The sequence below is a fragment of the Phyllostomus hastatus genome, unplaced genomic scaffold (assembly GCF_019186645.2).
Source record: "Phyllostomus hastatus isolate PE091 unplaced genomic scaffold, TTU_PhHast_1.1 phas_scaffold_216, whole genome shotgun sequence".
Lineage (NCBI taxonomy): Eukaryota > Metazoa > Chordata > Mammalia > Chiroptera > Phyllostomidae > Phyllostomus > Phyllostomus hastatus.
In genome coordinates, this window is record NW_025334018.1 from 17,105,201 (window position 1) to 17,130,221 (window position 25,021).

The 25,021-nt window shown below is 55.0% G+C and overlaps 1 protein-coding gene across 2 annotated transcripts in view; it reads left to right on the forward strand.

Annotated features, from left to right (window-relative positions):
- Positions 1-838: 838 nt before the first annotated feature.
- Positions 839-25,021, forward strand: part of VAV3 (vav guanine nucleotide exchange factor 3) — a 263,079-nt gene continuing 238,896 nt past the window's right edge. The window contains exon 1 of one of the 2 annotated variants that reach the window (XM_045816668.1): positions 839-1,416. In XM_045816668.1, coding sequence (XP_045672624.1) covers positions 1,213-1,416 — 204 coding nt within the window. In that variant the 5' untranslated portion in view covers positions 839-1,212. The remainder of the gene's footprint in view (positions 1,417-25,021) is intronic. The other variant, XM_045816669.1, reaches the window with a different exon arrangement.

Genomic DNA, 25,021 nt, shown 5'->3' on the forward strand with positions numbered 1-25,021 from the left:
GTGGGAGTAAAAGGCGCAGTGTTTGGAGACCCCTCCCCCCCCCCCCCCAAATTGAGAACTGTGAGTGCGCGGCTCGGGGCTTGCGGAGGCTCGCTCCGACTCCCGGGGCGGGGGGGGGGGGGGCGTCCCAGGGTGGATGGGGCCCACCCGGCAGCCAGTCCCGGTGCGGAGAGCTGTCAAACCCGCGCCCGGCCGCCGACGCATGCGCAGTGCGGCCGCGGGCCTGGGTGGGCGTTGCGCGGGCCTGTTTCTCTCCTGCGGGTTTTGTTCGGTCCACGCAGCGGCCGGGACCGCGGTGCTGAGCAGTTCGGGGCCGGAGCAGGGAGACGGAAACCGTCTCTAAGTGAAAACCGCCTCGCGTCCAAATGGGCTCGGGGCTGGGGACAGGTTTCTGCCGGCGCGCGCGCGCGCACACACACACACACGTTTAAGGTGCCAGAAACGTCCTTCGGTGCCACTAACTTGGGGGAAGAGCGACGACCATCTGGGAGAGCATTTAAGGGGCAGAACGAGGAGGGGGGAGGGGTGCGACCGCTCAAACTTTCAGCGCTGCGTCCTCCCGGTGATCCGCGCCCCGTTTGCGTGTCTCCGGGGAGTCCGGGTGCCCCGGTTACCCCTTTGCTCCTCGCAGACCCTTTGCAAAACCGCGCCCACCGTTGGGGAGTTCCCATAGGACGCCCCCCGTGTCCCCGTGTTCAGCCACACGGTGCCCAAACAGGGAAGCCGCCCCGAGAGACGATCCCCGGACGCGGGGGGCTGGGAAGCTCCGCACCCCGGGGGGCTGGGGGTGGGCGGAGGCGCCGGGACGCCCGGAGCCGCCCCCGCCGGAGCCGCCCCCGCCAGGCCGCCGACCCCGGGCCGGGGCGGCGCGCGCTCCCACCCGCGCCTCTGGGGACTCGCAGACGGCGGCGAGACGGGCTGCGCGCTGGGCATGCTCAGTCGCCGGGCGCCGCGCTCGCGAGTCGGAAGCCTGCGCGCGGCCCCCGAGCCGGCCCGGGCGCTCGCAGAGCGCGCGGAACTCGCTGCAGCGGAGGCCGGGCGGCGGCGGCGGACGCCGGGCGGGGAGCGAGCCGAGCCTTGCGCGGGGCTCCTGATCCCCGGGCGGCGGCGCCGGCTCCCTCGCACCCTCGCCGGCAAGGGGCCGGCTGCGGCTCGCGTCGGTGGCGTCCTCGCCGCCTGCCCCGGCCGGGCGGCGTCCCGGAGCCGTCGGGCATGGAGCCGTGGAGACAGTGCGCCCAGTGGCTCATCCACTGCAAGGTGCTGCCGGCCAACCACCGGGTGACCTGGGACTCGGCGCAGGTGTTCGACCTGGCGCAGACCCTCCGCGATGGAGTCCTCCTGTGCCAGCTGCTCAACAACCTCCGGGCGCGCTCCATCAACCTGAGGGAGATCAACCTAAGGCCGCAGATGTCCCAGGTGAGGGACCGGCGCGGGCGCCTCCGCCGCGGGCCGGCGTCTCCCATTAATCACCCGGCTAATTTCTTTGTGTGGATGCGAACGTGTAGGTGCGCCCGGCTTGCCCTGCCTCCCGGCCCTCGGCTTTGGGGACCGCTCCGGCTTTTCGTGCCTTGGCCGGGAATCGTTTAGCTCTTCAGCCGAATGCCGAACCCTGCGTCCGGAGGTGCTAGGAGGGTTTCGGGGAGGGTTTCGGAAAGGCTCTCCGCGAGGCGGGAAACGATCCTGCTCAGGGCGCCCTTCACCTACTTTTGTGCGTGTGCGCGCGTGTGCGTGACAAAAGGCAACCGATCCAGCTGTTTTACAACAACCAAGGAGTGGGTGCAGGGAGACGACGGGGTGATTTTGCCTTCAGTCTGTTCTTGGGCTTTGCATTTCGTCCCTGAAAGAGGAACCATGACTTCAAGGAGGACTCTAGGAAGTGGAGGGCGTTCCGGTACCGTTATCTGTACTGGATGACCCTGGTCCAGGGGAGGGTAGGGGACCACCACACGGCGGCGCCCCGAAAGCCCCCCTGCGCGGGGGGCCCGCTGGCGAGCGCGGTGTTTGTGTGTACGGCCCTCGGTGAGCCATGTGAGAAGCAGCGAGCCCAACCTGCCTCGGCGGCGACAGGAAACGCGAAGTTTCGCTCGAGATTCCGCTTTCCTTCATTCAGGGCTCGCTCTGCCGGGCAGGGGTGGTGCTCGCTCGGCTCCCGGGCCGGAGCCGTGCCGGAGGCGCCTCTGCGGGAAGTTAAAGAAAGGGGGGCGACTCTGGAAGGTCGTGTGCACCCCGGAGTCGACTCAAAGGCCACAGCTCAGTGGTCCCGTACTCCCTGGGTCCCCTCGGAAAGTTTTCGCGCAGAAGTCATGTTCTCTTTCATAATGAAAACAAAACAAAACACTTTCAATTTAGAAGGGGGAGGAAAGAGTCCCCACCGTGACCCATTTGAGCACGAATCCTGAATGACATGGGGCCTCAGCTACTTAGCAACCAGAACAGTGACTTTTAATAAACATTTTTTTTTTAACAAGGAACTGACTTTATGTAATTTACTGCTCATGCACTCCTCTCTTCTTCTGGTGTCAGTGTTTTATCCGGGTCCCTCTGCACCTCGAGTTCAGCAACCTCTGCCTGTCTACCTTCAGCCTTCTGGTGAACAGCCCCCAGGAAGGCACAGGCTTGGGAGTGGTGGGGGCCACACGTTTTTAGAAGTGAGATCAGTGGTTGTAGACTCTCCCATTGTAACCGGGGTGGTGCTTGCTGACTCCGTGGACCCCTTCTGAGTCGCCCCCATGCTGGATCTCCTGTCCAGGGGGGCAGCAGACAGAAGCCGGGAGCTGCTGCCATGAACAGGGTCCCGTGGGCAGCTGCAGCTGGTCTGCCGGCCCCCAGGGACCCGTCCCCTCTGCCTGGCCTAGGGCCGCAGGAGCGGAGTGGGGCCGGATGCCATGGCCCACTGGCAGGAAGAACGGGACTGGGCGCATTTCCTGAAACTTCAGTGTCCAGGAGCCCTCGGGGCGTGTTCAATAACTTGTTCTCAATAATCAAGTCTCCTGGACAGCTGAGGATCGACCTCTCTGTCTCTCTCTCTCTCAACCTTCTAAACCTTATTCGAGTATTTGTTATTGAAAATCTTTTCAAATGTTTTGCTCTTCCCTCTGTAGCATATATGAGATATGATTTAATCCTTTTGATGACTAAAGATTGCCATTATAAGCATCATTAATGAAAATCCAGATTTCTGATGCTCTAAGAACTCTGTTCTCTGCTGGGGGCACCACAATGAACACAGGAAAAGCCTCACCCCGAGGGAATCATCACTGTGCTATCAGATAAGCCACCAGCTTATCCTGAGCCAAATGGCCGCATGACCTTCCCTAGGCTGGTGTGCGTTTGGGTTCTCAAGTCTGCCCAACCCTGAGCTTCCTGGTTCCACATTCAGGGCAGTTTCTTCTGTAACATCTTATGAGTGAGGGCTTCTCCCAGAAGTGAACCCTGGAAGGCTGGTACCTGGATATGGTGGTCCGTTTTCTTCTTGGTTCTCGGCCACATTGTGGAAAGATAGGGTTGCTAAACAGCCGAGGGCTGGAAAGGTGAGCTTGTGTTCTACAAGCTGTCATTACATCCTCAAATGAGACTTAGTAAATGGTTTCGTTAGACATGCTGACTAATTTAACACGCCTGCAAGTGTAACACGTACAGCACATGCTATGTAACTTAATATCCACTATTAGCAACATTACTTGAAACATTGTTTCCCTGCCATTGTTACATTAAGAGTAACAGGTTACAATGCAAATTTTAAAACACTTGCAAGGCCTATACATTTTTGGGAGGAGGACATCTCTAAATTTTTCTGCCTCTAACTACTCATGCATCTTTCTTGGTAAGGTTCTAGATGCTCCTGGTTATGAGGTTCTTCCTCCATCAGCTCTATTCATACTCTGTAGTGAATACCCTAGAAACCCTAACATGCATCCCCGAAGACTTACCCTTCTGGATTGAGAGGTGTCATTGCCAGGACTTGTGGCTTTGCCGTGTCTAAGGGCCATTCTGTTCACCTGCTTTCAGTTCTACTGAAGATACTAATTTGAAATGAACATAGAGCACACCATCTTCTAAGCCAGGAAATACCTGGAAGCTTTCTAGGTTTGTGGCATTTGAGACTGTTATGAGCAGATGTTGGGGAATGAAATCTTAGTCTACTGATGTTTTGCTTGAGCTGTGGGGCCTGCCCATGTGTCAAAGGCAGAGAGAAGAGAACTGGAGAGGAGCTGAGAGGGTCAGGCCAGGGCATGGGGGAGGGGGCCAGTCGTGTGTCGTTCTGGGCGTCCAAGTGAATACGGTGTTTCCAGGAGAGTGATCACACACATCAGATGCTGCCGACAGATCAAGTACAACAAGGACTGAGGATGGGATATTGTATTAAGCAAACTAAGGTTCTTTGGTGACCTTGACAGAAGCAGATTTGGTGTGTGATGGCCCAACACCCGATTGGAGAAGAAGAGAGCACAGGAGGAAAGGACTGAGGCAGCAAGTACAGACACCTCTTTGGGAGTAATTTTGCTGTAAATAGAGCAGAAAAATGGGGTCATGACTAGTAGGGGACGAGAGATCAAGAAAGGGTTACTTTGTTATCACAGAGAATCATCACTTTATACCTACCTACTGAAAGAGCTCTTTTAGATGTGTATGTAGGAAAAAGAAATAAGGAAATGTAAGTGAAATATACTTAGTGTCCCTAAAACTTCTTTGCACTCAGGCTGCTGCTCTTCCGAATGCCATTTCCTCTCGGAGTCATTGATTTCCATTGATTGTGCTTTTTTCACATAATATTTTAGTCCGAGTCCAAGGCTGGCGATGCAGTGCTTCTAAGACAACGCACCGCTTTTGTCCCCGAGATCTCCTTCCAAGCTGGAGTTGGGGTTTGATGTTGTTGCTGCTTTAGAAAAGAAGTGAGAGTTTTGTTTTTGCTATGCATAACTGAACAGAGTTTTAAAAACTATGATTATATGAGTCTTAGCAGTACGGTGTGTGTTCCAAACACAGGTCTGTACTTCCCGCCCCTCGAACAGGGTGGTGCTGTGTGAAAACTCTTGGGTTAAACGGAGGGGAGCAGAAAAGGCTGTCGTCGTCCAGACACGGTGGTGTGCCGGTTACGTTTTAGCCAGTCCAGGACAGCGCCGTCATGCAGTCTGTCTTCTTGGGAGCAGTTAGCTCTTTGCTCCTGTTAGAGTATCCTCTTGGCTAACCTGTCAGCATGTCCTTTCTTTGCTTTCTTTTTGTTTTGTTTTGTGGATAAGATGAACTAGAAACACATCGATCTTTTAAAAAACGTTATTTCTCAATTGTAGTTTACATTCAGTATTTCATATTCGTTTCAAGTGTACAGCATACTGGTTAGACAGTCACATGCTGTACAAAGTGATTCCATCTGGTATTTCAAGGATGCACCTGGCACCACACGTAGTTACGGCAATACTGTTGACTGCATTCCCTGTGGTGTGCTCTACATCCCCGGGGCTGTCCTGCACCTGCCGACCCCTCTGTACTCCTTAATCCCTTCACCTTTCCCCCCCACAGCCCCCAACCCCCCTCCCATCTGGCGACCACCAGTCTGCTCTCCGTAGCTATGAGTCTGTTTCTGTTTTGTTTGTTTGTTTATATGGTTCTTCAGATTCCACATATAAGTGAGATCATATGGTGCTTGTCTTTCTCTGTCTGGTTTATTTCACTTAGCACGATGCTCTGCAGGACTGTCTGTGCTGTTGCAAATGGTAAGACTTCATTCTGTCTTATGCCCAAGTAATAGTCTCTTGCATGTATGTGTGTATGTATCACAGCTTCATTATCCATTCACGTAATGATGGGCACTCGGGTTGCTTTCCTGTCTTCTGTCAGCATAATTTTAGACTTGACACCAGTCAGGGCCTTTCATGTAGTGAAGTCGGTGAGGCATATTCGGGCATCATCAGTCCCTGTGCTCGGCACATCCCTGATGCCCCAACCTAGGTTCCCCAGGAGCCACAGTGGGGACAGAGGACGCAGTCCTGAAATGGTCCTGGTTAGGTACAGTCCCGTGGCTGCCAGGACGAGGAGCATGAGAAAGCGGCTTTTTAAAAAGATGATGAAAATTATTATATCATGTTTATAATGCAAATGCAGATGATCCAGTGTACATTGCTGTTCTCCTAATTTTCAGATATAACAGATTCCTTTAGAAATTATTATTCTGTGGCAATTGACATCGCCTTTTCCTCCCCCCTGAAACTCTCACCGCACCACACACTCCTCATTCTGCTATACCTCTCCCGTTCCTTCTCGCTTTCCTGTCTGGCTTCTCTTTATCCAAACATTTCTTAAATTTTTTAGAGTTTTCTCCTTTGTTCTCTCCCATATTCTCTTCCCTGCACCGTCTCATGTGTCGTACTTTCCACACGTCCACAGTCCCCCCAGTCACACTCGACAGCCCCTCTCTGCCTGGTGTGGTCCTCCCCTCCTGGTCACACTCGCGCCTGGAGGGAGGGGCGCGGGTCACATGACCAGACTTCCCTGTGGATAGCTGACTCACGAGGGTGGGGGTGGGGAGTGGAGGAGAGGGATGTGGAGCTGGGCCCCAGGAAGCCTGCTGCTGAAGGTCATCAGGGGAGGGTGAAGGCAGGGGACACAGGGCCAGAGGCAGGGCGGGAGTGGGAGGACAGAGCAGGCACAAAGATGGAAGAGGGAAGGGCTGGGAGGGACGAGAACCCGGGACCTTTGAGCAGCAGTGAGAGTGGGAAGTGTCCAGGAGGAGCCTCAGGTCCCGGCCTCCGGCCTCAGGCTTCAGGCTCGGTGACTTTTCTGGACGGTGGGGGAGGGGGGACACGGGGGAGGGGGATTCCGGAGGGGAAGGGAGCAGGGTTAGTCTGGGACTGGAGTTTGGAGCCATCCACAGCGACCTCCCGTAGGCTCGGGTCAAGCCTCCGCCCTCACTGCTGCTTGCTTTCTGGCTTCTGCCTCCACCACCGCAGTCTGTGATCCAGCCGTCTTTTGAAGCCTCAGTCCTACCACCTCTTCTCCGCCTTCCTTCGCGTCTTCGTTCCCTCCTGCTCGGCTCGAATACCGTAGCCGTTGCAACCACTCCTGGCTTCTCCCGATCCGTGATGCCCCTTCGGAACTACTGCAGACCTGGGCGCATCCAGCTCTCTGCTCACTCCCTGCAACTTGGCTGCTGGGCCCGACGGAGGAAATCCCAGACCACATGCTTCTTCTCCCGTTACATTCACGACCCCTCACTTCACGTGGGCACCCAGCCCTCCTCCGGTCAGTGCGATTCTCTAGAACAGCTGTGCTCAGAGTCTGGGCTGGGGACTCCGGGCCGGGCCTGAGACGCTTTTAGGAGGCCCACAAGGTCAAAGCCTCTTTTTATAATATGAAGACATTATTCGCCTTTTCTCACTCATGTCTTCTCATGGTGTACAGTGGATTTTCCAAAGGCCGCACGATGCTGCCGATGTCGTTGCTGTGATTGGCAATGCATTAAGTGCTTGGGTATATTTTAAAGATTTCTCTGCTTATATGTTAAGTGTTGATGGATATGACCCCCATAAACGACAGCTGCTGAAGGTTCTCGATAATCATCTCCTGAGAGCAGAATGGGACTCTGGGACCAGAAGGTTTGAGGACTCCCCAGACCATTCACTTCCTGACTCTCCCCGAGGACTGGTCGGTACCTTTCCTTTCCGAACTCCCTTGACCTTCATCTCCACGCTCCCTCTCGTCTGGTGGCCTGCCTTCCTGCTCCTCCAAGAAAGCCGGTGGGCGGAGGGGCGCTCCTGCCATCCTGCGCCTACTCCGTGGACCCTCCTTACTCCCCTGCTCTGCGCGTGACCCAGCAGAGCTCCTTGCGGAGGGAAGGCCGGTCCCTCCTCCACCGTCTCCCCGCGCTTCCCGCGCCCTCCGATTTCTCCTGGATCCCCCCTCGTGCACGTGCTGATGCTCTCAGTCCCCTCATGTTTTCAAGGCAGAGGCACAAGGGCTTGTGGAGCGTTGGGTGTGACGGCTTGTCTGGACGCCTGGGGCAGGGGTCAGCCAGCCTCCTCGCCAGCTTCCTCGGGGCCGTCTAACGGGGCCCTGCGCACCGTCGGGGGCAGGGGAAGCCCAGACTCCTCAGTCAGCTGCCTGGGTCTGCTCCGTCTCTCGAGGCTCTGCTCCGCGTTGTGCCCCTGACCTTTCCGTGGCTTCTTGAGTGAACTGGGCTGTTCAGTGGCTCCGCACCCATTGCATATGCCCATTTCTCTGCTGGAAATGACCCTTCTCGTTTGTCAGACTGCAGACTGGGTTCTAGGATCCCCTTGCCATGAGGGCTTTGGGACTCTGCCCCAGGCATGGCTGGTCATGCGCTGCCATGTGCCGTGCTGTCTGGTGGGCACAGGTGGAGCCAACATCCCCTGCCCTGTTTGGCTCGCCTGCCTGCCCACCCTCCCTCCTTCCCTCCCCTCCCCTCCCCTCCCCTCCCTCCCTCCCCCTCCCCTCCCCTCCCTCCCCTCCCTCCCTCCCCCTCCCCTCCCCTCCCTCCCCTCCCCTCCCCTCCCCTCCCTTCCTTTGATTTTATATATTTATTTTTTAGAGGGGGGAGGGAAGGAGAAGGACAGGAGCACAAACATTGACACGTGAGAGAAACATTGATGGCTTGCGTCTTGCACACGCCCCAACTGGGGACTGCCCACCACCCAGCCACATGCCCTGCCTGGGAGTCGAACCAGCGACGCCCAGCCCACTGAGCTGTGCTGGCCAGGCAGTGGTTTCATTTGTCTCCCTCGCAGGCTGCGACCTGACTGAGGCTGCCCTAGGCGTCCTCGTCTACAACCCATCTCCAGACACTGACACAGGGCTGGCCCGGCACGCCCACACCCGACCCGGCATGCATGGGGTCACTGATAATGGATCGCAAGTGATGACTCTTTGTTTACCACCTTTCAAACATGTCCATGTGCATTTTAATCACAAGATGCGCTCAGCACCACGTCATTAAAACAACCACCACCACCGTGTTTATTAAGTGGCTGTACAAATAATAACAACACTGCACCACTTTCGCCAAGTGACCGAACCTGCCTGCACCTCACCTTCCTCGCCTCTGCCATCGGCGTAACGGGTGAACCTGCCTCCCAGAGGGCTTGCGAGGACCGGATGAGTGAACTAGCCCGTGACTGCACGTATGAATGTTCAGTACGTGTTAACGTTCACCCTTCTCACTTTCATGACCGCTGCCGCTTCTGCAGAAACAAACGGGGTGGTGTGTTTCCACCGGCCGTGAGTTACCTAACCGTCACACGCCACGAGACGGGCACTGCTATTGGTCCCCACGTGGCAGAGACTCTCCCAGGCTGAGGGGAGGAGAGCAACTTGCACTGACTTGTGGTTCTCGGTGGAGCCCAGATTAGAATCAGGACATTGACGCGAACCGCGTTCCCGCCGCCAAGGCTGCTGGCACGTTTGGCTGTGACCTGCAATGCCGTTTTCCCTTCCCGCTGCGTTGCTGTCTTGCGGCCTTCCCGTGGAGAATATTCTGGTTGGCTCTGGTGGGTTCCGTGGCTGTGGATAGCAGCACCTCCACATGAGTCTGGTTTGGGGTAGTAATTTGTTTTGGAATATTGACCGTGTCAACTGGATGATTTTGTGCACGTCACGCCGTTCGGTGGAAAGCGGGAGGCAGACCGTTAACAGCCATGTGATGACGACAGGAAATAAAACCAGATAGAAAAGCCGAGGGAAGTTAATGCGAGGAAAGAACAAAATGAGTGGAGCTGACCATTTTTTTAATTTAAAGTTTTGTTTTTCAGTTACAGGTTGCATGCAGTGTTACTTACTGTGCATGAGTTTCAGGTGCACAGCGCAGTGGTTAGACAGTCCTGTGCTGTACATGGTGGTGCCTGGGTGTTTCCAGCCCCCACCTGGCGCCGTGCACAGTTACTGCAATGGTGCTGACCATGTTCCCTGCGCTGCACTGGGCATCCCCGGGGCCGCTCTGTGACTGCTGAGTGTGCTTCTCAGCCCCTTCACCCCCGCCCCCGCCTCCTCCGGCAGCCATCCCTCTGACCTCGGTACCTGCGAGTCTGTTTCTGTTTCGTATGTTGCTTTCAGTTTTATATCACACATATGAGTGAAATTGTACGGTCCTTGCCTTTTTCCACCTGCCTTATTTTGCTTAGCATGATTCTGGGAAGACCCATCCGTGGCATCGCCAAGGGCAGCCTTTTGTCCATTCTTGTGGCTGGGTCGAGTTCCGGTGTCCGTGTGATGTGCCGCATCTTCTCTGTGCCAGCTTTCGTCACGCGGGCTGTTTCCGTGTGTTTGCTGCTGTGGCTGACGCTGCAGTGGACATAGGGACATGTAGGCCTCTATGAATAGCATTTTCAAACTTTTCGAGGACATATCCAGGAGAGGGAGGTCTGGGTCATATGGTTATTATTAACCATTGTGTAGAGGACAGTGAGTCCTCACTTCATGGTGTCGACTGGGTCTGTGACCTTAAGGGAGACGACATCTAGGGAAACCAGCCTCTCCAAAGGCTCGGCGAGATAAACGGGCCCAGTTCCCACGGCATCTCACCGCTGTTATTTGAGGACCTGCTGTGTTATTAGCATTGCACCCCCTCCTTCCCCTGTTAACACGGTCCCTGCCTGCTGTCGAGACCGGCCGCAAGTGTACCTGCCGCCTCCCACACCCTCGAGCGTTTAGTGAGCAGGACACTAAATGGCGAAAAACTAGCCACTTCTGATGTTTCATGGGAAAGTTATTTGAGAATGGTATTGTGCGCCGCTCTCTGAACGCGCTTTCAAAAATCCGTGTTGCAAGAAGGGCAGCCGACTTCTGAGTTGCTTGCTTCACAGGAAGTCGGCAGCATATGCCACTCACATGGGAGTTCTCTGAAGGGTCAATTAATATGGAATATTTAATGAAACACTTGATACCCACCTTTCATGATTTTCAAAGTGCTCCTCTTAAAATAGATCTGTGGCAGCTGGTCTGCATAAACACGCATCCTGCCTCTATGCCTTTCTCGGGGGTGGGGGGGCGGGGGGCAGGGGTGGCGGTGGGGGGCAGCGTGGTCTGATGAGGAGGCACCAGCAGTCAGGGGGCCTGGGGGCCCGGTCCCTGCTCTGTCTCTGACATGTGACTTCGCCAACAGGAGCTGCTTCTCTTTGTCTCTGCCTGCCGTACTCAGAGCATCGACAGCAAAAACCCACGCATGCAATAACATGCTAAAGAGCAGCCACATTTTTTTGCACACATTTAGACCTCACTCGGGAGGCACAGTGGTTCCCTGCAGAGAGAGCTTTGGGCCAGGCAGACATGTCTGAATTCCGGCTCCGGCCCTGGGAAAGGTATGTCCCCGGTGGAGGCTCAGTAACCTCTCCTAACACAGGCAGGAAGTAGTAAAACCTTTGCAGGATGGTGGTGAGAATTACATATGTGACATGCCTGGGGCGTAGTAGAAGTGACCCGAGATTGTGTTTTCTCCTTCCTGCCCCACTTCCTGGATCCTCAAAAGTCTAAGAGGCAGGAAAAACAAGGTCTTATCACCGCTCCGCAGAGGAGGAAATTGAGATGCGCCCTGGCGAAAGGACTGTCCTCAAGGCCACCCAGACGGGAAGTGGTGCGGACAGGGCTGGAGTGCAGTTGTCCTAATTCCAAATCCAGCGAGGCTCCTGGTTCCCGTTCCCGAGCTCAGTGGGTAGATGGCGAATTGCATGAGCAGAGGGCGGGGGAAGGGCTCGGGAAAATCAAGGCCTGTTCAGCACATGTAAAACGACCTTGTATTATTCCGCACTGATATTTACTGTCTTTAGAGCAGAAGCATCTAAACTAATGAAACTCCTTTTCACTTACCTGGTCTGACGATCTAGTTCGTGGACGATTTGCTGCTTAGTGATTTCATGGCTATTCTGCTTTCTGTTTGGTTCTGTTTCCACAGCAGTTGGGGGCACGTGATGTCATGGGCTAATTAAGTCACCAGTTTGTCTCCTAAATATTAGGTTTTCTAATAGATGCTGAAGATGGAATCAAACTCAGTCTCTGGCCCTGCATTGCTGTTAGTCTACACAGCATGCGTTTTACCTCCGACCTGCCCTTAGAAAGGAGAGATGGGAAGGGAGACTGAGTTCGAGTGAGTGGGTGTGGCACGTGGTCCAGGGGAGACGCTTTTGGGGGGATGCATCGTTGACTTTCTATTTGCAGCGTATGACGCTAATGTCACTAATGCGTGTGCCCGTGCACGTGCATGGCTCCAGGCATTTCTCCCCTTGTAGGCATTTGTCCGGTACCCCCTGTGTGCGGGGCACCGAGGGCGCCGAGAGGAATCAGATGGAGTTTCTGCTTTTGGGGGCTGGGAGCCAGACTTGACCTGGGAGTCAGGCTTTTGCAAGAACGCAGAAAGGAAGTCGCTGGATGCCACAAGGCCGGTGCAGAAGTGCAGGCGGCTGAGTGTGGCCGAGGAGGCTGAGAAGAGGCCAGAGAGGCGAGTAGTTGCCGGAGAGGAAGGAGGTTTGAGAAAGAAGGCTGGGTGGGGAGAGTGTGTGAGCTGAAGAATGTGCAAAGACCTGCAGACCTCAAGTGGTGTCCCCAACCAGACAGTCATTCTGAGCAGTGATGAAATATCCTTCGTGACACAGGGACCGGAATGCGGCTCTGCCGTTTGCATGTGGCAGTGAATACGTGAACTTGCACGTCCCGGTGGGCGGGGGGCCTGGGGCGTCCAACGGTGGGCTGCCCTCCTGAGTGTCGCACACGCTGGCGGAGCAGAGACTGTCAAGAGAGTCGTGCCGCTGTGCGGGCATCGGAAGCGGAGGGACCGAGGGTGGGGCCTGCCCTCGCTTTGTCCCTCTGGCCTCCCGAGTTGCTGCCTCTCCTTCCCTCAGACGTCCCTGAAGAACCTTCCACATCCTCCCGATGCTCTGCAGTCTGACAGATGTCTCTCCCTTCCCCGGCCCTTTCGTTCCCGGTTGCACGTTCCTGGGTTCTGTCTGGTTTGGTGCTCAGTCTTCCCACTCACACCCTGAGTCCTCTTTGCCTCTGGGACCGCAGGGGGCCGCTCACCCCAGCCCTGGAGCACCCTCCTCCACAGGCCCCCTTGCCTTTGCTTTTGAGCCAAAGCAAGAGGTCGGCACGCCCGGTACCGGCCTCGCCAGCCTGCGTGCGCCGCCCGGCTTCGCTGCAGTTAACACTGGCTGCTTTCTCTCACCTCTGTGATGCTTCGGGGTCCCCCAGTCACTCGCCAGCCCTCTCCATCCCGGACACTGGGAGGCCCCCACCCTCCCCTGGTCCCCACAGCTTTGCCCAGCCCTCATCATGACCACCCCGTGCTCCTGCGTGTTGACTTGTCCTCAGTCTGCTCCCTCCAGTCCCCAGGAGGGCGACCTTATGACTGTCACTAGAAGAAGCAACTGTTCCACACTCTGCAAGTCCCATGTGTACTCATCAGTACTTTGCCCTCCGGTTCCTGAGAGAGAGTTTGGGCCCCGAAGGGAGTGCTGAGTGTAGTAGAATCCCAGAGAGGGCCAGGGGCTGGAGAACCCCGATTCTGAGAAGGGGGGCGCCGTCCACCAGCAGGGCGATTGTTGGTTTGTGGTCTCCGCAGCCCAGGTGTGCGCTTGAGTGAGCACCTGCCCGCAAACCAGAAGCTCCTGAGTCACCTCTTTTAGTTCCCAGAAGTACCGAGGCCACCTGTCCCCTCTGGCAGCCGCTCACGGTGTCTGCTCATTCTTGCAAGCCTCTTTTATTCTTATTTTTGTAACATTGTCATTCAATTAGTGCAAATCTCACTGAATCGTGCGTGCAGGGCCTGACAGGGAAAGTGAATCTAGAATAATTCTATGACTTATTGACAGTGCGGGCTGGAGACTCAGCAGAAGGTTATTAAGTTCCCTGGCATTGGGCCCTCAAACCTAAGCACGTAGCTGTTGGCTAAGAGACTTAGGAACCTTAGGTCACGGTCAGACACCCAAGAAATGCTTGCTTTCACAATCTTTATGATGACAGAGAACTTGGAAATGGGATCCCGCACTTCCCCATAAGCTGTACTTGGGGACTCAGGGGCATGTAGCAATTCCTCCCCAGTGCGGGGGAAGCAGGACTGGAAATCCCTGGGGCGCTGAGTGAGCATGATCGGCCTGGGGGCTGCCGGAGATGCCGGGTGCGGGGAGAACGGGGCAGGGCCGCTGTGTGCTGACATTGGCTTTGTTCCTGTGGGTCCCGCAGTGTGAGGCCGGACCCTCGAGATGACTCAGCGGCTCTGAGAGTTAAACCCGTGTTGGAGTCTCAGCCTTTCTGAATGCACACTTCCATTGAGTGACCTTCGTTGAGAGAAAAGCAATGTGACATTTTGTAAAGGAGCTAATTTTTCTCCTTCAATGTTTCATGAATGGTTCACCAGTTTCAGTGGTGCACATGAATTTTTTCTTTTCTATGTAGCTAGCACTGAGCTACTTAGCATCCTTGTCCATTTGGTTACTACTTAAAGCCTTTTTGGGTTTTATATAAAATAACCTAAATAAAAAAATGCAAAATAGTGATATAACTCTTGCTTCTCTACAGAGGAAGAGATAAAATAATGTTTTTTAAATTCCACACAAATGCAGTAAGCTAAGCTTAATTGATGCCAACCATCCCAGAGTTCCCAGATTCTGACCACAAGCCTACGGAAGTGATTCATGCACTGTTCCAGGGAATGGCGCTGTGTAGTAGGAAGCACATGGCCCTGAGTCCATCAGCCTGGCTTTGGACCCTAGCTCGGCCACTTAGAATCTTGGGCAACTGGACAACCCTGATCTTGGGTTTCTACATTTATTAAATAGAGTGAATAACACGGTTTACAGTGTTGTAAGGATTGAATTAATTAAAGTAATGCATATTTAGCATTTGGAAGGTACTCAGTAAACATAGGCTCCATTCCTTTTCATCAAGCCTGTTTTATTTTTTTTTAAGTTCAAGGAGATTACAGCTTGCAAGTTGAAAGGAGAAGGAGCGAGAGCTGAGAGTTGGGCTGGCAAGAGTGCACACCATCAATCACGACTCAAAAACTCAGAAACTGTGTCAGTTGAGGCCTCTTAAGAGCGCAGCCAGGCTGACTCACAGACGGCCCAGGCCCCGTCTGGGGAAGGGCGGTCCTGTCCGAATGGACCACTGTCGTGCCTGCCTTCCTGTTCAAGGAGTCGCACAGTTCTGGGGCTGGAGACATACGTCCTCAGAGATCGCTCTGGCTCAGCCCCTTGGCATTAAACGCGAGCAGTTACAGGCTTTTGACGGGGGCGACGATGTGCCCAAGGTCACCTGTTTTCCTGGATCGTAGCACATTGCTGTTCTCATAACGGGTCCTCGAGAGAAGTTTAAATCATGCTTTTCCTTTAAAAAAAACTAAGAAAGATTGGAGAGTGCTTGAGTTCAGACTGTCTTGTGGGAAGTACTTACAACAACCTCATTCTTTCCCGTCTGCCTGTCTGTCCATCCACCCCCCCCCCTCACCCGTCCATCCATGGCATATAGCAGTGCAGGGGCGTGGGCATGGGGGTGCACCTTGCAGACTCTGAGCTCGGAATGCCCTGGGAAAGCTGACGGGATCAGGAAACAATTAAGTAACGGAAGCTGTGACACCGAAGACCGGGCGCTTCGGGGAGCGGACTCTCAGCTGTGGAGAGACCGGGTGCTCGGAGTCGCGCAGCCGCCGAGGGGGCCGGCGTGTTGCTCCTTCAAACCCGGTAACACCGTGTGCCCTGGAATCCCGAGAGTGTGGGCATTCACTTGTGGCGACACCAACACGTACGGCATTTCTCCAGGCCGAGGGCTGCGTGGAGCTGGGGACCCCTTGCTCTCCGTCGTCAGCAGAGTGACTGTGGGCACGTCCCTTCGTCTCTCAGCATCGTCCTCGTGCTGCTGCCGTGACAGACGTAAGCCGTCCCGCTGGTGTCTGCAGCATAGCCTGCAGCACACAGGCCCGGCGGGCCTCTTCCTCCCCCCACCCCCTCGTCTAGTCTCTTCGTGGTACCGGGCTGGACCCCCTGCTCTTCGGGGGTGACAGCGTTTTGTCAGGCCGTAGCGAATGTTTCTTTCCTGTTGAATTCTCTCTTCCCTGTCGATGTTTCCCTTAGGAACATGTGAGCCTCTGGGTGTTGTGGCTTGAGAAGTGACTTCACTGGCAGAGTTTCGTCTGTCTGTCAGTGATGTCACACATGACAGCTGTGATGTAACAGGAGAAAACCAACAGGTTACCTGGAACTGGGGGGACTTGCCTTCTGGTCTGGTCCTGTCTTTAAATAGCTTTGTGATCTCTGAGCCCCGCTCTGCTCCATTTCTCTGAGCCTCCCTCTGCTCTGTGATGGGCAGGGGGTGGCACTGTGCAGTGGAAAGATTGTGGATGTGCTACGAATCAGCTGATTGATCGAGGCTGGCTCTTCCCCCCTTTCTCTGTGCCCTCAGCTGCCTCCGAGAACAACCCTGAGCTGTAGGTTGGCTGGAGGATGAGACGGGATGATGTACCACGAGTCCCTGCCCCGGAGCCCTGATCGGAGAGGGCCGCAGTGGTCCTTCTCCTTGGTGCAGATTTGCTTAGTATCACGGACGCCAATTTCCCTGGGTAGTTGCGAGAGCCAGTAAGAGAATGTAATTATCACAGCTGAAGAATCATGACAGACTGAATAGTTGTTTTCAGGAGCACGTAGGAATGGAAAATGGAGTACTATGCAGCTGTGAAAATAACACATGGCTCTCTTTGGTAGTCTGCTCCTTGCTGGTTTCATCAGCCCCTGGGGTCACTTCCAGTTCTTCTCCTTTGTAGATGCCACGGTTGTAGGTGTCCTTGTACAGGTCACTCCCCACCTTGGGATCATTTCTTTCTGTTTTATTTTCCAGAGTGAAATTTCTAGGTCCAAGCCCATAGACATTCTTCTGCAGCTCTTGTAAACATATTGCCAGATAGTTTGCAGAGAACTGTTTCCCACTGACAAAAACAAAAACAAAAAAAGGTCCAATTTCCAAAGTCTTCATTAAAAACAAGGACTTTGGGATCATTTGGATGTGGTTCACATTTTAGCCACTCATTTGCTGGATGACGTTGAGCAAATTACTTAACCTTGCTGAATCTGTTTTTTCCATCTGTAAAGTGACGGTCTAAGTAGCTGCCTCTCCCTACCTGTCAAGCACGTGCTTGGTGGGCGGACAGTGCTTCCTGCTCAGCCTGCGGTGCTCGTCTGGAATCTGTCTGTCTGGGCTCCTCCCCAACCCCCTTATCTCGGACCCCTGCCTCCTAACTGGGTTCCCTGTGTGTATTCTCCCTTACACCAGCGTGGTCTCCCAACTGTATCTTCAATCACACACACACACACACACACACACACACACACACACACAGCTGACCATGCAAACCCTTTTATGACTCTGGGAGCGCTGCCCCAAGCATTGCACGTGGCGGCCGGCGTCCTGCGGAAGGCCCTTCGAGGCCTGACCCTGCCCTGCCCTCTCCAGCCTCATCTCCCCTCCCGATCGTTCTGCAGCCTAGCTGGGCATTTTTCCACTTCCAAAGTTTTCACCCCATCTTTTTTCCTCTGGACACCGAACTGGCCTTTGCTCCTATTTCTTAGCTTCAAAACTCCCCTCTTCTATCACTCATTGTCCGGAGGAACATGCGTCATGGGGCTGATTTTCCTGCAAGACCCACGCCTGGTGATGGCCCACTTCAGCTCTAAGTCACTGCTGTGTTCCTGGGGCCAGCCCCAGGTCTGCATGCAGCGCTCAGCAAATCTTTAGGAATGTATAAATAATGAACTCCATGATGACTGTCATTATTGCAATAAACACAGAAAGGGATTTTAGGTGTAATTTGCTAAAAGCCTTTGTGATGGAAATTGCTCAGTGCAGTTAAGTATCCAGCTATTTTCTAAGCACCTTTTAAAAAGCCCAAGTGTGTTTTGCCATGAAGATCTTGCCTGCTTTTCCCCCACCCACGGTTTCATCTGGACGAGGGCGAGTGTGCGGAGAGGAGGGCACCTTCTTGTAGCAAGCGTAGTTGAGTTTCAAGCTGCCCCTTAGCCAACACTCCTCATCCAAGACCTAGCCTCCCATTCCCTGAGCCGTCCAGGAGGCTGGGTGGAGAACCGCTTGAGTCAGACAGCAGAAGGACTGGCCGGTCTTGCACATTTCCCAGAGTAGATCACGCACTTAACACCTCTGGCCACTTGGGGTGCACTTCCCACAGGGGGAGTTCCTTTATCTCGCACAGTTTAACTTCTGCAAGTTCAAAACAGCGGCATCGTGTTCATCCCCAAGCAGATTCCTCCTTTCTCACACTCACTCATTCAGCCAGCACTCGTCTAGGCGCTATAGGCGAAGCTCCGGTCAGCCACTGAGATGGGACGCGGCGGGAACTCGGGTTCCAGGAGCGGTGTGCTGCGGCAGATCAGCTCTGCCCACGCTGCCTGGCTCCCTGCGGGAGACCGCCTGGGGAAGGGCCGGAGTCACCGCGGTGTTTGTGACTCAGCCTCCTCTGGGTCTTCTCTTCGAGACCCACTTACTTGCTCAGTGTGGGCTGGTTTTCTGTTCTCCCCTCATTGGTGAGCGAGGCTCTGCAAGGTGCTGTCTCCGAGGAGGAGGAGGCCTACAGTTGTTTCGTCTGCTCCTTTGCTTGCGGGTTTGCTCTGCTGGGGCTAACGAGAGGAGAGCCTGCACCCCCTGAGCTACACTCTTCAATATATATTAGCTTTTACCTGTAAAACGTCCCCACGTTCGTCTGACTCCTGTGTCTATTGTGCCTGTGCTCACTGGGTGTTGACCTTGGGACTCTGAAGCCGGTGTGGCCTAGCCCATAGGCAAGTGGCTTCCCCCGAGCACAGTTGTTGGTGCTGCTCCTCAGGCCTCAGCGAGCGCAGGCGGCCTGGTCCCAGCTGGGCTTTGTGGGTGGGCAGAGGCTCTAATACCTTGGGTTTTGTGGGCTCAGCTTGGACGGGCGTTGTAGGGGAAGGGGTTGGTTCTTTGCAGCTCCACCTGGGGTAGAGCAGCGTTTGCTGCTTTGACTGAGCTGCAGTCAAAGCCGCAGGCCAGACCCTGGAACTGCAGAAGCGACAGAGGGTGAAGAGTTGCTATGGTGTGAGGTTCTTCCTTTAAACCGTGTGAAGGGGCCGAGGTGGGAAGTGATACATTAGCTTTCCCTCATTCAGTTAATTTCATTCCAGGCCAAAGGAAGGCCCTGAAGGGCCTGAACTTATGTGATTTTGTAGTTTATCTCAGATTTTTATAGGTCACCCATCACAGGGCTCACTTCAGTTGACCTGCTCTGAGTGGGCCCAGCAGGCAGCCGCCCTGTGGGTGGGCGGGTCTGGAAGGCCAGCTGGGGACCAGGTGAGCTGCGTCCTGCCAACCCTCACCTCTAGCCCGAGGCCCCTGCTCACCGAGGCGTGAGCTGCGTTTGCTCTGCATTGGTTGATTATGTAAGTTCTGCCCACTGGATCCTAGAATGTGACTTCCCCTACGGAAGAGTTGTAGATTAAAAAGAAAGTATTTTTTTTGTAGTTTTCAATTACAGTTTACATTGAGTATTATTTCGTATTTCTGTCAGGTGAGGAGTTGTAGATTTCCTTATTAAGCAAATAAAAAGAAACGCAGCCACCCTGACCTTAAGAAGCATGCACTGCTTTCACAGGTTAGGACAGACAGATGGGCCAGTGCAGTAACCGCTGCGAGTGCAGACGTGAGGAGGAGGATTCTGGGGGCCTGTGCCCGACCCCTCAGATGGAGGGGGAACGGCAGTGCTCTGGAAAGCATGCTTTGGTCTTGTCAGAAAAGGAGCAGTGGCACTGAAGAGGCTGAGGTGGGACAGAGGTTGACACAGCTCAGGAGAGGTTGGAAGGGGAAATGGGAACAGACAGGCAGGAAAAGGGAAGGAGGTCCCGGCAGCCATGCTGAGTAGAAAGGGCAGTGGGCCTGCAGAAATGCAGGACAGTGTGACAGCGGCAAGATCTGGAGGGTTTTCATAGGGACCCAGAAAATACCTCCGAGTGCCCCTTTGAAGATCCAGCCGGAGGCAGAAGTAGGAACAGCTAACCGGGATTTGCATAGCTCGGGGCTCAGTGTGGTTTTGCGTTCTGTACTCTGCAGACAGTTTTGCTAGCAGAGGTTGCAATGTAACTGACTTTTTTTTTCACTTTGGAACCTGGCCAGGGCTTATGTGTGCCCTGTGGGGACACCTCCTTCTAATATGTCCTTCTAATACGGATGAGCATTCTCCTGTCCGCCCGGGCTGTGCTGGTGGCCCTGGTTACAGAAGACTGGCGTTTGAGAGGGAAAGCCTTAGGGTGTCAGCATGCAGTCGTGGAACTGATTGAGTTTCAAGGTGATAGCGTTACTGTAACTGGGCAAACCGGTGTCTAATCACCTGTGTCCTGAAGGCTTGTGCCCAGGCTTTTTATGGAGCTGGGGCACCAAGGGAAGGTCACGAGGAAGAGGAGGCACAGGCTAGGGGTGCCCGCCCAGGTCTCGCTAGCTGTGGCCTGTTGGGAGTAGCCTGCTAGCAGGGAGTGTCTAACCCAGGAAGTCAGCCGCTCATTTCTACCCTCCCGTGGTGGCTCCAAAGAAGAGAAGGTCAGAGAGGAGCCTCTGCGTCGTTCTCAAAAGAAAGTGGGATCAGCAGAGAAAAATTAAATATGAAGGGGAAGTTCTATTTCTGGCAAAAAGAAAAAAAAGGAGAGAGGGGAAAAAAGTGGCACCAAGGACCCGGTCACTATGACACACGGCAACTCGAGTGTCCCGTCCGCAGGTGCAGCCCCTCCCAGGGCCCAGGAACCTTCGTGGAAGGGGTGTGGGAGGCTGCTGAGGTTCCGAGGGGAGAGATGTGGGGACTAAGAGACCTTGGTCCTGAGGAAGCAGGGCTCACAACCCGAAGCAGCCACACAGTAAAGGCAGCTGGCTCGGAGGCTGTGGGGCTAGACCAAGAATCCCTGCCTCTCAGAGACGGCGAAGACCGCGGGGCAGAGCCCCCCATGCAGCTCAGCGCTCGGGTGCGAGACTCGGGGCTCCCGGAGCAGCTGGGCGCCGAGACCCTGGGTCCGTGCAGGCTGGGTGAGGGCGGTCCGCGGTCAGGGCCCGAGGGACGGGGGGCCCGCCCTGCTGCAGATCTTCCAGTTTTGAAAGGAGGCCCCTCTCCAAGAGAAGACCCTGTGCACAGCGGGATTTTCTCTCCAGCGGCAAACGCACTGAGCCCAAACCAACCTGCTGGGAGATTTCGCCTCATTGAGTTCTTTTTTTTTAATCATGGTAAAATACACATGACCTGAAATGTACCTTTTTAACTATTTAACGGCATAATTTTGTGGCATTAAGCGCATTCACATCGTTGTGCAGCCGTCACCACCACGACCCCGGACGTTTCCATCTCCCCCAGCGGAGACGACTCATTCGACCTTGACCCCCGGCCCCGGACCACGGCCTGGTGGTTTCTGCCTCTCTGAAGCTGACTGGCTAGGCACCTCATCGCAGGGCAGTCGTAGAATATTTTGTGACCGGCGTGTTGTGGAGGCAGGTGCCCGAATTTCCCCCCTTGTTAAGGATCCGTCATCATCCATTGCATGTATATTGCCCCATTTTGTTCGCCCGTCCACGGGTACTGGCTCCCGAGTTAATTTGAAGCTCTGGAAAATTGGAGTAACTGGACAAGCATGCTGGCGCATGTCTGTGTTCTTTGTTCGCCCTCCAGCTCTTAGAGGCCCCGGGGTTCCCGTCATTGTCTCTGGACGCAGTTGAATGGGCCTGGACTATGCCGGGTACTAGGTTCTGGGGTGCCTCTGCTTGGGGTGGTCGTCCCAAGGCCTGAGGATCGACTCTTCCTCTTAAACTGGATGCACATGAGGCCGGTGCCTGTGACCCTCTGGGTTCTTCAAACATGGAGACATACAGAGGCTCGAGACAACACTGAATCAATCAATGTCTAGGACCCGGAAGGAACTGTACTCTCCCCATTGCAGCTGGAGGCGACTAAAAGAAGCACACAAACCGCACCAAGCGACCCCAGCCCCCTGCAACACTCCCCAGACCTCGAGAACCCCTCCCTCCAGCTGAGAGAGGACAGAGCAGGGGACGTGAGAGGCTCTGTCTGGACTTTGTGGGGGGTGCTCCAGAGCCCTCCCTGCCCGGCCTCTTATTCCAGCCACAGCTGCCATGGCCAGGCCCACGCAGGCTTCCACGGACTTCACAGGTGACCCGGCAGGCACCTTGCCTGGGGTCCCACCTCCAGACACACACACACATCATCATCATCATCATCATCATCATCATCAGGTCCCTCAGCAGGGTGAGGGTGTCTGGTCTTGCGCTGCAGGCTGCAACAGCTGCGGTCAGCTCAGGAATGTGTCCTGTGGTTTCCCGCCCTCGGGCCCCGTTTCCACCCACCCCTCCCTCCTCTTCCTCAGCATCACTTCCCAAACCACGTAAATACCTGCTTGCTAAGTGTGTGTCTCACCCTCTGCTTTCTGGGAAACTCAGACCAAGGCAGACTCTGTAGGTGTGTAAAGACAAGATCATTTGAGTTCAGAACTGGATTCCTTTGGAATTGAATATTTTCAGGTTTAAAACCTTGCAAGGAAACTTTAATTTTTGGACGTCAATGTTTTACTGGAAAACAGACGGGAGGGAGGTTTATGTTTAAATTTGGGAGCTCTCTCTGTTGCCTTTTATGTTTGCAGTTGTCTAAGTGTCCTGATTCAAGTCCGCCGCAGACCCCCTGGCAGCTCACACGGGGGCAGCAGGGCAGGCACAGGGATCAGAACGAGAATGGGGGTGGGTTTCACCTTGGCCTCAGTGCGGCCTCCCCTCGGTTTTCCTCGCTGCCTTCTCTGGTCTGTGTTAGAACCCTCCCCTCCTACACCTGTGGTCCTGCTGAGGCTCCTCCCCGGGGGTCCACGGGTGGGCGGCACTGGAGAGCACCCAGCAGGGTGGGAACGGGCCTGCTCTAGGGGCCTGGCCACTTCTTTCCTTTGAGGGCAGCCGCCCCTCAGGTGTCCCAGGGGCTTGATGAATTCAATAGAACTTCAAGGGACCGTTAGGAGGCTACTTACGCCTCAGTCTTTGGGGGAGGGGCACCGCAGTAGACTTCCTGGGCTTTCCCTCCGGGCGCAGGACGTGGGCCTGCGTGGCTGCCCTCCCCGGGGCTCCCTGGGCACCCCGCCTGCCTGCAGGGGAGGGGCTGTCGGGTCTGCTCCCCTCCCCGGTGGGCCTCCGCTGGGAGACGGGTTTTGGGGAGCCCATGCGGCTGCACTCCTGAGCTCTTCCCCCTAGTACGTTGTTAAGAGTAAAAAATTGCTCACTCCATCTCAGGCATCATCCTCTCATTTAGCTCTGAATTCAGATGGAGAGCAAGAGTGTTATTCATCAGATCCTCTGCGTTCCTAGCAGTTGAGCATTCGACGCTCAGAGCCTAAGAGGCGTTCTTGTGGTGTCACCGTGTAAGGACATTCGGGGCCAAATCTCAAAGTATAAAAGATGGGGGCCATTAGTGTCTGGAAACGTATGTACGTGATGTAAGTGTGTACGTGGTGTAATGTAGTGAGTACGGGCGACCCGTACAAACAATAAGTGGAGCCCGAACTCCCACCCTTCCTCCTCCCATATTTTTTTTTCTTTAGAGGTGGAGGCCATTAACACAGTAATGGGCTTCTTTGTTTTCACTACCTGGTGACCAATTATGCACGTTTCCTTGCAGTCTCACTGAGAGCAAGCTAAAGGAACCTGGTTTTCCCCAGGGGACAAGCATCCTCCTCATTGCTCTTTTCTGCTCGGAGTATCTGTTCAGTGCCCTGCACAGTGGGCGCCCTTGAGGGGCCTGCAGCTGCCTTACGTGTGGGTGTTGGGAGACGCAGGCACCCAGAGTGGCTGTAGGAGACCGTTCTGTGTGGCGTGGGCCCAGCTCCCACTCGGAGATGCACAGGACCCACGCCCGCGGATAGGTTCTCCCGTGGGGAATTAGGCCTGCAATGTGCCTAGGCTGCTTTGAGTCTTGCTCTTGCTAAAAAACTCCCTCACCCTGAATTGAGGACATTTACTTCAAAGTAACTTCCTAAAATCCATGCTAACGCTTCCAAGGACAAGTGTAACTGGTTCAACCACTTTTGCCTTTTCATGTGCAAACATCCCTCTTCTGCGATGTGATTAGCAGCATTGGCTCCTTTGTTTTCTGTAAAAGGTAACCACCTAAAGCGAACCTGTGCACAGTAAATGAGGACCATCATGTAATGTGCAGGGATAGAAATAAAGGCCAGTCATTGGGGAGGCTGTGGCTTTGGCTCCCCTCGAGAGAAAAGCCATGCTGTCCCTTTTCCTCCACCGGACTCGGTAGTCCGTGTGAATGTCTCATTTTACCTGTAATGACACGGACACTGCGGGCCAGTGTCTGCATCAGCAGCACGTTTGGGCTCAGCCCTGTGGGGCAGCAGTGCACCCACACGCTGGGCTGACCCCAGGGCGTGACTGGGAGGAACAGGGCAGCCAGTCCTGGCCTGGGCCCACCTGAGCTGTTCTCCTGGCCTAACTGTGTCCCCCAGCTGGGACTCACCGAGTCGAGTGCAGGGACTACTCTTCCTGCCGTGTGTTTCTTCTCTTTTTTCCCCTCTCCCTCCTTTTTCCTGTCCACTCCTGCTTCTGCAGGGGACCCATGTCAGTCATCTGGGAGTTCATTCTCCGTGTCCTGCTAGTGTCCCTGTCAGAGAAGCCAGGTCCCTGACGGCCTCTGGCCCCTGCCCTTATGGTCCCACCTGGCAGCTTTCCCCCACCTCTGGCTGGGCGGCTGGACCACCAAAGGTGCTCTCCGCCCTGCACCCTGTGCCCTGCACCTGAAGGGCAGGAGGGGGGGGGCGTGTCTTCAAGTTGGGCCCGGGGTCCCTTCCACTTCCTTAGGGTCACTGGTTCCCCATTTTCAGCCCCCCGACCCCTCCATGGACCTGTCCACATTTTGGGGTCCAGAATGAGGGGCAGGGGCTGAGGTCCGCCCCCGACGTGCCGAGGGGACTGCGGTCGCGCTCCGGTGTCAGGGAGTGACTCCTGTGGGGTCAGAGGTGAGGAGGCGAGGCCA